Raw genomic sequence first — 14,174 nt, 5'->3', positions numbered from 1 at the left:
AAGACTTGAGGCCCATGAGGGTGGGGTCAAACCTGCCCTGTTGCAGTCCTTCGGAGCTGTGGGCAAAAAGACAAGGTTGTGAGCGGCAGCTCCCCCTCTCACTCCTGGGTAGTAATGTTTACCTTCTCAAAGCCCCCTATGTGCATGAGTGTAACAATAGCCTCTGGTAAGCAGGTATTTTAATGTGTTCATTTCAATTAAATTTTGGATTTCTTTATTTTAGTTAATCTTGCCGTTTCATCTTTTTTGTGTCACTGCAATTTCCCTGGAAGATGTCCATCTGGCTGAAAAACTGGGTGGGTTTACAAAATGGATGAAAGGACGGGTGGATGGATGGACCTGGAAGGTTTGCCTTAATTATGACATTTTGTTGCTTCTCTGTTTTATTTTATCTTTTGTGTCTCTAAAATGAGTGAACACAGAAAGCATATTGGAATTTGTCTGTTTATTTGTATTGTCTAATTTTATTAATTTCTCTATTCTCTTTGGAATTATAATTCTTTCTTTTATTTCTTGTAAAGGACTTTGAGCCACACTATTACTATGAAATAATGCCATATAACTAAATGCTGCTGCTGTTGTAATTTACCACCCTGAATGTCCATCCTGTGGATATGACAAATTACTTAGGCAAAAGAAAACAACTGAGCTGTGTCATTTCCATTCACACTCTACAGCAGATCTTCTAAATGAACTGCCAGTCAGTTTAGAGAGGCTTAAACCGTAGTGTGATGCCACCACACCAGGCTGGATACAATGCAGTCCCAGTGGCTATGCTAATAAAAGAAGACCTCTTCCCACACATTTTCACACCAGTTAAAGCACTCTTTGAGCCGTGACTTCCTAACATGTACATTTAAATCATGGTGGAGCAACAGAGTTGACCACATGCGGACATCACTATTCTGAAACACTGAACGTTCATTTTGTTGTACATTATCTGTCACATTATAAAATAAGTAATATGGAACGTTAGAAAACATGAAATTTATTTACTGAATATTTTAAAAGACAAAGACATATCCTGTAAAGCAACATTTATGATTCTCTAGCCAGATTCACTTAGACTGACACTAGATTTATTATGAAAATATAAATTCATAATGCAAAGCAAATTTTAATTATCGCATTTACAAGAAAGGCTTATTTTTAGGATGCCCCATAAGTAACATATCATGAATGTGACTGTAAAATTCATCACCACAATTAAAGATCTTTTAAAAATTCATTAAGAAAAAAAAAAAAAAAAAAAACAAGCTGCACACCGGCTAGAATAATTTGACTTCTTCTGCCTCAAAGCAACACAAATACTAAAATCACCAGCGGTAACTCTAGATCTGACGAAAAGCCTCAAGGAAGAGCTGATTCATGCTCATTAACAGGAAATCTCTTACCTTCTGCAACATTTGTTTTCTTAAATCTATTAAATTCATAGATGACCAGAAAAAAAAAATGAAAACAAACCATCACGGATGTCAGCCAAGCCGAATCAAGGTTGCCAGGAAAATCTGCTAAATTACAAACTGGACTTTCAAAATTTTCTGTATGTTTCTTAACATTCAGGTAGCTTTTTAACCTCTCTTATTTAAGCTATTGACAGTGTAATTATGTTTTGTACATGTTCATTCTGTATTTTTAATGTCTGTCTTGTTCTCTGTTTGTTTGCTAAAACAGACCCCATTTTATAACCACTGGTTTCAAAAGCATAAAACCACTTTGGAGACCTGCTAACCTATCGATACCTAATAGTGGATCTTTGATGGGACTTTATTAAATGAAAAAAAATGAAATTCCTATAAAAATAGATTTCACTCGTTTGGTTTTCTAGCGGTTAAATTTTCATTTTCTAAAACCCTTCTGTTAAGAAGTGCAAAAACTACTCTAGACTTGAATATTGTTGCACTGTTGAAGTACTCGTTACAGCTTTTTATTAAAAAAATATAAATGGTCTACCAGAATACAAAGCGATACAGGAGAAAGTAGGGTGAAATTACACCTTTTATTGGCTAACTAAATAGATTACAAATGCAAGCTTTCGAGGCAACTCAGGCCCCTTCTTCAGGCAAGGTGATGAATGGGCCTTAGCTACCTCAAAAGCTTGCATTTATAATCTATTTAGTTAGCCAATAAAAGGTGTCATTTCACCTAACTTTCTCCCATATCAATCTATGGCTAACAGGGTACAACACTCTACTTCTAAGAATACAAAGCGTTCTCACTTCATTTAAGAATATTAATATACAACTGGGTCGGATTAATTAAAGCACATTTTTTACCAGACAAAAAAATATGAATATTCTGCAGAGCACCATATTCTCAGTGTGAAAGGATCCAGACCTTAAAAACCTGTTTAACCCACTTAATGGCCAGGAGAAGCTGAGCCTACAACACCAACAGGCACAACTCTAGTGACAAGCTAGACGGGACGCCAGACCAGCAGGGCCCACTCAGGCTCACATGAGACAATTTAGAATAACCAGGTAATGACATATTAATAATACCACAAAAAATATTTGATTATTCTCCTTTTCTATTTGAATGCATATGAATGAGTAAATACATAATATTCTGAATGATTTCATTACATCTGTGTATAGTTCAAAGCTGCTGCGTTCCTAATGGTTTTGTTAAATGTTCTGAAATAAAAAATACCCAAAAGAAAAAAATAAATAGCAGTGTTACTTAAGCAGTTGAGCTTATCTTAAAAAATTAAATAAACAACTGTGGTAAAAGTTTTAGTTGACCTTGTCTTAGACTATTACATGAAAAAGTGTCCTGTCCAGTGATGGTCCTGCTTAGCGCTGATAACCGATTCCCCGCGACCCCGTTCTGGCAAAGAGCGTCTTGAGGGATACTTCAGAACGAACAGAACAGCATGAGGACGAAACGTAATTTTGACTTAAAAGATAACGGTAGAAATTCATAGAATTGCTTAAAATCACCCACCCATTCGTCGGCAAACACTAAACGATCATTACGCTTTACGCCATATACTTTACTGTCAATAAGACATTCTATGACAGTTTTAGGTCACATTATAATAACTTCGTGGAATTTTAAAGATGCTACATATTGCATTTTAACATGCTAGAAAATTACACTTAAGCCCGGATAAATCGAATTCAGGGCCGTGCGTGGGTGTAAATGACTTTCAACGTGTAATGTTGAACACTCGCTTAAAAGAGCAAAATTGTTAAGTAAAATCAAAGATGTTCGGTAGTGTGGGGGATTATTTTATAATCAGGACTGATAAGAGGTGTGAGCAATCATCTACCAAAGGTGTCCGTTATTAATTTTCCTAATAATTAAGATCTTTAGACCACCCACCTAATAGACTAAAGCATACTTAAGGTTACTCCGCGACCTTGCTCAGCACAAGCGGGTTTGAAAGTGAATGAAAGAATATTTACGTTTACTCAATTATTTGCTTATGCTCTATCAACGGCGCCTCACTTTGCCTATCTCTCAGTCTTTGGCCGCTGTTAAATGTGACCCTCTGTATGAAGGTAATGGCACCCTTGCTCGTTTTTCGCTCTTAGCAGGCACGTGTTCTTGAACTTGCAGCGCTACGGATTTTTAAAATAAAATGACAAAAAATGAATGAAGGACGAAGCGATCGATTCAAAGCAGCGCCAGCGGCTGTTGCAGAAAGACTGGGCCAACGGGCTCGGGGGTAACACGAGTGCACCACAGCAGCATTATCCGGTAAGAAGGCAGGCGCACGACACATTTCATCCTGTCAAATTAGGTAACTCACATTCAACCGAACAAGTCTGATAAATTACATTAACACAGAACTATGGGGGACTGAAGAGAGGCACATCAACTTCGGTGCTTAAAATGATGCGAACTTAAAAATAAAATAGGGATTTAAAAACGACATTAGTGGATAAAATCAAAATTAGACCTCAAGGCGTTTTTAGAAGTGATCAATCTACGTGTATATTTTATACAGCACCCTTAACAGCATAATAGCATATAATACCAAACTGGCAGAACTATAATAAAAATATGACGTTGCCATAAGTATAAACAAGAACATTCAAGGCATCGCCCAGGAGGAGTAATGGAAAACATGCGTTTTAAAAATGGTATTGGAAATAACGATGCGAGTAAAATAAAAGGGCGAGTAACACCGTACGCACGTAACGTGTGAGTGTAGAATGACGGGTTATAAACGCGATTTTTTACTCATCCATCCATTCTACTAAGCAGCTTTTCCCAATAATCAGCGTGTACCGGAGCATATCCGGAGAGTATCGAGTGCAAGAGAGGAACCAACCGCGGACTGCTCGCCAGTTCACAGCGCAACGCTTAACTTGTTTCTCGTCAAGTATGGAGTGGCCAGTCAACATCACACGTTCTGTTTGGTAGTTGGAGGTCCCGGGGAAACATCTACGCACACAGGGAAGAGGATTCAAATTCAGTCTTCACGGTGCCACCATGGCGCCCACAAGATGTACTGCGCAAATGTACAGCAAGTATGTGTCAGGACATAAGGCAATGTGGGGTATATATCGAAATAGAGTGGTATAGCCGTTATAAACGAAAAATTAGTACTTCGTTAAATATACAAAATTCCGTGGAAGATCCTTAAAATTGCAATATAAGTGAGTGGATGTCCGAGTGTGTTCTTTTTCTTAATTAAGTTGAAAACTTTAAACTGACCGGTTGTGACTGAGACTGACCCGCGACATCCCGTCCAGTGATCGTTCCTATCTTGTGCCGAAAAAAGTTTTACGCCAAGCAGAGAAAGCCTAATCAGAAAACAAATGGATGGGAGGATGGATGGTGCAGTAAAACGTTATCTGCATGAATGTACCGTACCATGGAAATGTGGTAGGACCTCACAAAACTCACACAAAAAAAATAATAAAATAAAACACCGCATGTTTCAAATGTAATACATAATTGGTAAGGGTTGCGTCTTTAAAACTTATCTGTTTACTTGTGTGTCAGCAAAGATCTGAACATATACTAGTAAAGCATACTTTTGTCATGTCAGAAACATCGGGGGACTCTGGTGTCCATCCGGAGAGCAACTCTCAATGGAATGAGGGAGACCAGTTAGTGGGTGTCCCACCAGCGATGCGAATTAACAGAATACGGAAGGTCAAAGTCTTGAGTAGCAACATTGAACTGAAAAGGTGTAGGCGCGCTGTGGATTAAACGCCTTAAAACACATTTCAAGGAAATGGAGCCCGTCATGAAAGTTCGGGCAATGTTTTGCAACATCATGCAATGTTCCCTTCGGATCTTGCGTGGGTGCCGCGTGGAGACCGTTATGTAGATGCAGGGCGAACTGAGTGACAGGCAAGACTCGTGACAGGCACCGCAACTGCTGCTTTTGCCCCCTCGCTGCAGGGATCGCAGTCGCGCTGGTGGGGCTCCCGAGGCCTCCCAAATGCAGGCACTGATGCAAACAGCAGCCCATCCCCAGAGGCGGGAGTAGCCCCGCAGTCAGCCAGCATGTCGTGCCACCCCGTGCCCCTGTTCCCCACCCCCAAACACGGGCGCACGTCGCTCGAGGAGCAGAATGACTACACAATGTCAGGATCGGCAGACAAGCGAGAGGATCAGAAAACAGTACTCACGCCCTGGACCGGGGGAAGCCCATTGACAGCAGCACATCGAGAGACGATCCATGCTTGATAGTCCCTAGTCGGTTCTGCTTGTTCCTCCTGGGAGTCACTTTGGAGTAGAGCTCGTCCTTCGCAGCCATGTTCACTGTTCCATGAGCTCCGCGGACCGCTACACAAGACACAGGCTGCGCGCAAACATAGAAAATCGCGCAGTCTTTCCTCTTTCTCTCTCTCTCTCTCTCTCTCTCTCTCTCTCTCTCACTCACTCTCTCTCTCTCCCCCTCTTCTCTCTCTCCTCCCTCACTTGCGCTGCCTTTTAAAAATGCGTCCGCACTCCTGAGAAATGCAGATCAGTCTGCTTCACGATTTCCTGGTCTGGAACCACAAAGTCATCAGAGAAGGAAGTGTAATTTTTTCCCTTAGCCAGCTAGAACAATTTCCACAATATGCAAACAAATCAAGGAAAGGAAAGAAGCAAAAGCCCAGGACCACGTACAGTAGTCTGTCTTTGATAATAACAACCCATGCACTGGCACTTCCTTTCTCAATCTGGAATCGCAATGACTAATTTATGAATGGATCATGAGGGAGCAGGACTGGCTGTCAGCAGGTTTACATTACCTTGTAACGAGCCCCGCCCCCCCTCTTAAAGGAGCCCACTACAGTTTCTCAGCGCTCGTACTCGTGCGCGCGAACCCTGGCTGAGTGTGCGCGTGCGTGTGCAGCGTAATTATATAAACTGTTTCAAGATGCCCCAAGTCAGCCGGCAGGACGGCTAACTTAACAGAAATGGGCACTTTGCTGACGTTAAAGCTACCTAGAAGTGGCCCACCTGAAGGCCGTACTCAAGGACCACAGCCGCTGTTTCGATTCTCTGAAAGTTTGATTGAGCTGTAAATTATTTTCTACAGCTAAATATCCTAACACGTGGTATATCTTGGTAGCAAGACTGCAGCGATCAGCCATCACTGGGAATGCTTGAGACACTGAAGAGTGGTGGGCATTCCCATCTGTACAGGAGTCTGCAGTGGAGGTTTGTTATTGCTCTTTCCTCACTACGCACATAATTGTAATGCTTCTTTAATCCCAAGAAAATCAGTACAATAAATCATCCCAATTCTAAAAAAGGCATACATGATTTAGAACCTTTGTAACTGATTTGTTCAATGCTATCCATTGAGGTCTGCCTTCCAGTTCCAGAATAATGCAAACAGAATTCTAACCAAAATAAAGGAAAGAATCTTCTCAGATCAGTCCAGCCATTGCCTCTTTACATTTCCTGACAATAAAATCCATCCAGCCATTTTTTCTAATGCCATTTAATTCAAGTTTGGCATCACAGGGATTTGGCACATACCCCTGTTGCATAAGGTGCTATGAAGAAGGCCACCTTTGAAGAGGTGCATGTCCATCACCAGACAGGCTGTCACAAATTCCATATGTATATAGAGAGGGCTGATTTAGAGTCACCAATTAAGCAGTGCCTATGTCTTTGGGATGGGTGAATAGAACTTGGTGGAACCCCACACAAAAACAGAGTGACCATGCAAACGTCAAACCGACAGAGAATATGCCAGAATGTAAACCCTATTTTTTATACATTTTCGAACTAGTGTGGTGCTGAGGTGTCACCCGTTGCACAGCTGCACTCAGGTCCTAATCTGGGATCCTGAGGTGGTCGTTGTGTGGTGGGTAGAATCAGTACTAAATCAATGTATGAATTTATAAGTCTGCCTTTAATGTATTTGAAAAACACAGGTAGCTTCTGTGTGGTACAGTAGTTGTCTTTCTACTGGTCCTTCTAATCCTTCTACTGACCTAGTCCTTCACAGCACCAGGATACTGGGTTCAACTCCACGTTTGGTTACTGTCTGTGTGGAGTTTGTATGCTCTTTTTGTGTCTAGGTAGGTGTCTTTTAGTTTTTTAAGTTTTCCTCCTACATCCCAAATGGCTGCAACAGTGTTTTATAGTAACAAAGCAGAAAGACTTGGTTACTGTAATTGAGTAGGTTTTGAGAATATTTCCAATTTATTTCACTATATTTTTTTTTTGCTTTTATTTCAAGTTTGGCATCATAGGGATTTTATTTATTTTTCATTATAATACATTGTCAAGCACAAATGGCTTCTTGTGCTGTCATCCGATCTTCTATTTGTTTGTTCTACAGTAAGTACACCTCACCAGATCATAAACTAGTTGGAAAAGCTCAAGACAAACTGAAAGTCCATTCCTGTGAAAGTGAAACTAAAAATGAAAAAGTCTAGGTAAAGCACTTTGATAAATATTTTTGGGGTTTGCTATGAATATTACTATTATTAAAGTAATTCTCTCCACTTCCACATAGTTTGGTGTTATATCAACAAAAATAAGGGAGAGTGCAGTGGTAGCATGGCTGTCTCACAACAAGAATACCATCGTTCAAGTCCCAGCTGCTCCCTGCTTTGTGCTTGCATTTTTTCCCCCATATTGGCATGGATTTGCTCTGGTTTCCTCCCCAGTTCCGAAGTCATGTAGATTAGGTGGATTGGTAATGCTTAACTGGCTCCGGATGTGTTTGTGTGTTCACCCTGCAATGGGGTGGTATCCTGTCCATGGATTTTTTCCGACCTTGCATTTGATACTTGCTGGGATGTTCACCAGCTTCTCCATAGAAGCTTTTTCTTACTTAGAAGACTGGCGTCCTTCAACATCTGCAATAAGATGCTGCAGATGTTCTATCAGACGGTTGTGCCGAGCGCCCTCTTCTACGCAGTGGTGTGCTGGGGAGGCAGCATTAAGAAGAAGGATGCCTCACGCTTGGACAAACTGGTGAGGAAAGCAGGCTCTATTGTAGGCATGGAGCTAGACAGTTTGACATCCGTGGCAGAGAGACAGGTACTCAGCAGGCTCCTATCAATTATGGAGAATCCACTGCATCCACTAAACAGTGTCATCTCCAGACAGAGGAGCAGCTTCAGCGACAGACTGCTGTCACTGTCCTGCTCCACTGACAGACTGAGGAGATCGTTCCTCCCCCAAACTATGCGACTCTTCAATTCCACCCGGGGTGAAACGTTAACATTATTCAAAGTTACTGTCTGTTTTTACGTGCATTTTTATTACTCTTTAATTTAATATTGTTTTTTTTTTTTGTATCAGTATGCTGCTGCTGGAGTATGTGAATTTCCCCTTGGGATTAATAAAGTATCTATCTATCTATCTATCTATCTATCTATCTATCTATCTATCTATCTATCTATCTATCTATCTATCTATCTATCTATCTATCTATCTATCTATCTATGACCCTGCTCCAGGTACATGGATTTTGAAAATAAATGGATATAAAATGGGGGGCGATCCAACATTTACAGTATGTGTACTTAAGTACATTTAATATCACATACTTTAAAATGTCTACTTGAGTAGTTTCTTCAAGGGGAAATTTTATTTCTACATGAGTATTTTTCCAGAAAGGCATCTCAAGTGTGGCTGTTGAGTTTTTAATACAGCTCTGAGTGCAGGTTAGGGTAAGTGGCAACTCTAAACTGACCTAATGTAAGTGATGGACTGGCAGTTTGATTATAGCTGGTTCAAGGCTTCAATGAAACTGAACAGATGGGTGGACAGAGACTAACTCTCCTAGGTCTGGTATGGACACACTCTTTATCTGATTCCATAACCTGGGTGTCTGTGCATTTTCTGCTGTTATTCCTCATCAACGGGGCATTTTACCCAAATCTTTTATGTGCACTAGAAACATCTTTAGATGCTTCAGAAACACGTTTAATTCTTTTCATTATTCCTTATCATACTGCCATTTCTTACAAATTTTCATTTTTATGTGAGTCTAGCTATGCCAATGCTTAGGTGCAAAAGACTGGAGCACAGAGTACAAGGCATTTACCACTCAGGACAGAGTGCACAAAATAAGTGAAATACTGTATATTATCTGGAACTGTAATATCATTATTATATTGTTGTAAAATGTGGAATCTTAATGTATATATGTATTCATTTTTCTAGTAATTAACATGAGCAAGCCTTAGCTCCTCCAATTCTTCATAATTAATTCTTGATAAAAGTGAGATATTGACATATTTTGTAATATTCAACCAGTTTGCAATGACATCTTTAGTTATCGATCCTTAGAAATCACACACTGTTGTTAGGCTTATCACTTGAAACTCTGGAAGGTCCTAAAATGGGTTAGTACAGCAGCCAATTGAAACAACTACTTAAAGGCATTGTTTAATCAAATCTGTGCTTAAGTCCTTGAAAATAACCAGTCAAGGAAGGGAAACCAGAAAATGTCCAAATCAGTATGAATTTCCTAAAACGTAGTAAATTCAGTTATAAGAAATGGAAAAGATATGGCCCGACTGAGATCTTTTACAGAATAGGGCATTTCTAACTCATGGAGGCAACTAATCAGCCTATGACAACTCCAGAACAACTGCAGTCTTTCATATCAGGAATGTGGAAACTGAAAACACAAAAATTAATTTCTCAGGTACGGATCAATCATGGGCTCCAGAAGGGAATGGCAAAGCTAAAGCCATTGTTAAAGAAACTTTCATCATGTCTCAGGCAATGTCTACCATAAGAGCAGTGTCTGACTCCGAGTGCAACTGGGAAAGGACTTTATGGGTCATTAAAAAAAAAAAAAAAACAAATAAAGTGACCCTTTAAGCCTCAGGGCTCCTGACTATATTTGTAATCATGTATCATTATTCCAAATGCACAGCTTAGCAGTGGCAGCATCTGAGACATCAGAGATATTGGGAGCATTTGAATCATCTAATGGAAGCATTTTGCTGTCAGATTAGATGGTTCAGCACAGACCTATGCTGTGGAATGCTCAGGAAGGAGTGGGCTGCCAGTTGGCCAAGGTCTTGACTTTGTCTGTTATAACTGATGCTGGACTCCCAGAGGTTTATTTCACCATAGGTGCTATTGAATGCAGTTTTCATTTCTTTGACTTTGTTGTCATCTGGCCATGGTTCAACCATTAATTCATGGACAGATATTGCTGAGCTTCATTTTTGTGAATCCATTTTTGTGAATTGTTGTGTTATACATTTTCCTGAAGTTTTCTCATGTTAAGAAGCAATTAGCTTCCCAGTAGTAACAGGGACTTCTAAGGAGCTACTGAGTAATTTGGAAATTGTAGAGGGAAAAATACACTTACATTAAATAAGCAGAAATTCAACAGATGACCATGATCAGATAACATGTATTCCCGAGTGCTTAAGGAGTTTAGTGAGTACATATAGAAAGCCATGACACAAATGTTTCGAAAGTCACTATACACTGGGAAAATTTCTAAAAACTTGAAAACAGCAGATATTATCCCATTGTATGAAACAATCAGGAAGATCCATTTAACTATAGACCTGTAAATTTAACATGCCTTACAGGTAAATTAATGGAAGGAATTATTAAGGAAAGGACTGCACAACACATGGCAAGAATAGGAGTGTTAGTGAGCAGTCAGCATGGGTTCAAACGAGGAGACTGTGTTTTACTAATATGGTTGGAATACTGTGAGGAAGTGATCAGAGGGGGTGTTATGATATTATTTGCCTTAACTTTCAAAAAGACTTTATAAAGTCCCAAATGACAGGCTGTGCCTCAAATTAAAAGAAGTGGGAATTTAAGGTATAGTGTGTATGATGGGTACAGAGTTGGCTTAAACACAGGAAGCAGAGTGTTATGGTGTGAGGAAGTTCATCAGAGTTAGGTGATGGTAAAAGTTATACCCCACAGTGCTGGGACAGCTACTATTTGTAAATGACAAAAATATAAATAACATTCTGGTTAAGTTTGCAGATGATACCAAACTAGGTGGTAGGGCAGATAATGTAGAATCATCTAAATTGAAAAAGAGGGACTTGGACAGCATAAGGCTTGGGCAGATTTGTGTCCGATGACATTTAATGTAAGTAAGTATGAGGTATTACAAGTAGAAAGTACAAATGTTAGATTTGAATACAATGGGGGGGGGGGGGGGGGTCTAAAACTTGAAAGTACCTGTTAAGAGAAGGACCTGGGAGTCATAGTGGACTCATTCCTGTCTACATCCAGACACTGTACAGAAGCCATTAAGAAAGCTAACAGAATGTTAGGTTATGTAGCCTGATGTAAAGACTGCTAGTCAAAAGAGAATATGGAGTACTGTATGCAGTTTTATGCTCTAAGCTATAAGAAAGACATAGCAGTACTAGAAAAGTCCAGAGATGAGCTACTAGGCTGATTCCAGGACTAAGAGGTATCAACTATACGGAGAGACTGAAGGAGTTGAATTGTTTCAGTTTAAACAAATAGAGATTAAGAGGTGACATTATTTAACTAAGTTATAAAGGAATTAGTACAATAGAGCCATTCTGTTACTTTAAAATGAATTCAACAAGAATATGGGACACTGTTGGAAGCTTGTTAAGGACAGATTTTGTATAAAAATTAAAAAGTATTTCTTTACGGAGGCACATGGAATAAAATACCAAAAAGTGGTGGATAGTAGAACTTTAGGGACATTCAAGTCTAGACTTTATTTTGAAAAAAATAGGCAGATAGGATTGGTGAGCTCGCCTGCTCTCATCAAAGTTTTTCTAATGTTGAAACCTCTTTCTTTTCCTGTCTGTTAAGACAAATCTGTGTCATTATGTGTAATCATTTTGTAACTGGTAATTTGCAAAGTTTGTAATTGTATGTACATGTGAATTTGTCACAGTGCTCGATGCCTGTACTCACTGAACAGTGCTATACAAAAATAGACTGGAATTGAATTGAATTCTCCAGGAATGTGTCTTTGTTTCTGGGCCTAAAGGACTTGTGAAAGTAGAAGGTAAAGCAGAGGCAGCAAACCTGGAAGGAAAATCTGCTGCTTTTTTTACAAGCAACCAGGCATAAAAGTAATCTCACAAGAGGACAACAACCTAAAACACAAAGTCAAAGAGACAAAGAGTGTGACTTAAAAAGAGTAGGGCTCAGAAGGTAGTGTGGTGTAGTGGTTAAGGCTTTGGACTTCAAACCATGAGACTGTGGGTTCAAATCCTGCTGTTGACACTGTGTGACCTGCCTGTATTCCAATTGGACAACCAAAAGAAATGTAACCAGTTGTATCATAAATGTTGTAAGTCGCCTTGAATAAGGGCATCAGCCAAATAAGTAAATGTAAATGACCCAACCAAGGCCCAGACCTCAACACCATCGAGGAGAACAAACAAAACTAGGATTTTTCTACATACAACATTGTGTTCAGTTCAGGATCTTGTGACTATACATTCTTAATTAGTTATACCACATTTGTAAGAGTGTAAAGTGCAATAGACTCAAGAAAGGAAATACGCTTCATAAGAATAAAGTGAATTGCAGCCTTGCACTGGATAGATGTGCTAGAAAATGTGTGCATGCCTGAAATAAAATAAATGTTGTGGTTGAATAAAGGGGTGCAAGATCCACAAAGAAATGTTTGGCGCCATCCTGGTCATTCCCGTTTAATCAAACTAAATAAAAATAAACAAAAAATGGCCACACAGATGCAACAGAAAAGTTCAAAATGAAAAGAGAAGTTGTCAGGCTTTGCAATTCCACTGTGTTCGGTTACAAGGTAGGAGCTTCGTCCTGAGGTGCATTCTGTTCAGAATGGAAAGCGTCCTTCTGGTGGCTGTGGGATTTATAGGTGCAGGTCCAGAAGGGGCGGAGTCAGTTGCCCTCACTGAGTGTCTTCTCAGTACTGCGGAGGGAATAGAAGAAGTGAAGGTTAGCGCCCCCTCTTGACTCAGGGTGGTAGTACATACCTCAGATGACCCTGAGAGCGATCCAGAGACGCACATGCATGCCAATATAAACATTGCTAAGGGTGTCAGAGTGGTTAGCAGAGCTGCCTCATGGCTCCCAAGTCTTTGATTCAAATCCCAGCGTGGTCTCTGTCTGTGTAGATTTGCACTTCCTTTCTGTAATTATGTAGGATTTTTTTTTCAAGATATGATTGGCCAGGTATGAAATTGTGAATGTGTCCTGTAATGGACTGGAACCCCACCCAGGTCATTTCCCAATGCTATCAGTGCAGACTACAGCCACCAGACCTTAGAATGCCCAACGCTGGTACTGAAAATCTGTTAACTAGTTCAACAATTCAATTTACAGAAGCTTGAGAAGACTTGAAGGAACTGGGCACTACTGTAGCACCTAGATGTGAAAAGCTGGCAGCAGACTTTCTGCTCAAGACATCTTTACTCTGTGTCAGGTGAAGTGAATTAAAAAAATGCTTTTCTGTGCATTCAGAAAACAGATAAGTAGATGAATGACTGAAAAGTAGCAGAAGTGGTAAGTAACTCCTTTAAGAGTTCAAGGACAAGTTCACAGAAAAGTGACATATTTCACACACCCCTCAGAGTAACAGTACATTCTGGCTCGACTAGCTCTGCACAAAGTGATTGCTGAATTTCCAGATCTGTTTGCACTGCTGTCTTTAATTCATGAAACATTTTGTGGCTTTCACAGTGGTGACTTTTCTTTCTTGACCTAGAAGAGAGGCAATAGTGTTGGTCCATCTTATATACATAAAGAGAAAAATAAAATTTGGCCAATCAGTTGCTCATTTTTAC

General features: G+C 39.9%; 1 protein-coding gene across 1 annotated transcript in view; it reads right to left on the bottom strand.

Annotated features, from left to right (window-relative positions):
• LOC114658164 (ubiquitin-associated and SH3 domain-containing protein B-like) overlaps nucleotides 1–6,138 on the bottom strand; it is a 254,146-nt gene extending 248,008 nt beyond the window's left edge. Inside the window, exon 1 of the mRNA XM_028810246.2 lies at nucleotides 5,595–6,138. Coding sequence (XP_028666079.1) covers nucleotides 5,595–5,722 — 128 coding nt within the window. The 5' untranslated portion in view covers nucleotides 5,723–6,138. The remainder of the gene's footprint in view (nucleotides 1–5,594) is intronic.
• Nucleotides 6,139–14,174: the final 8,036 nt, after the last annotated feature.

This window comes from Erpetoichthys calabaricus, chromosome 9 (genome assembly GCF_900747795.2).
Source record: "Erpetoichthys calabaricus chromosome 9, fErpCal1.3, whole genome shotgun sequence".
Classification (NCBI taxonomy): domain Eukaryota; kingdom Metazoa; phylum Chordata; class Cladistia; order Polypteriformes; family Polypteridae; genus Erpetoichthys; species Erpetoichthys calabaricus.
Note: the sequence above shows the minus strand (reverse complement) of the source record. Positions and strands in the feature narration are given on the sequence as shown.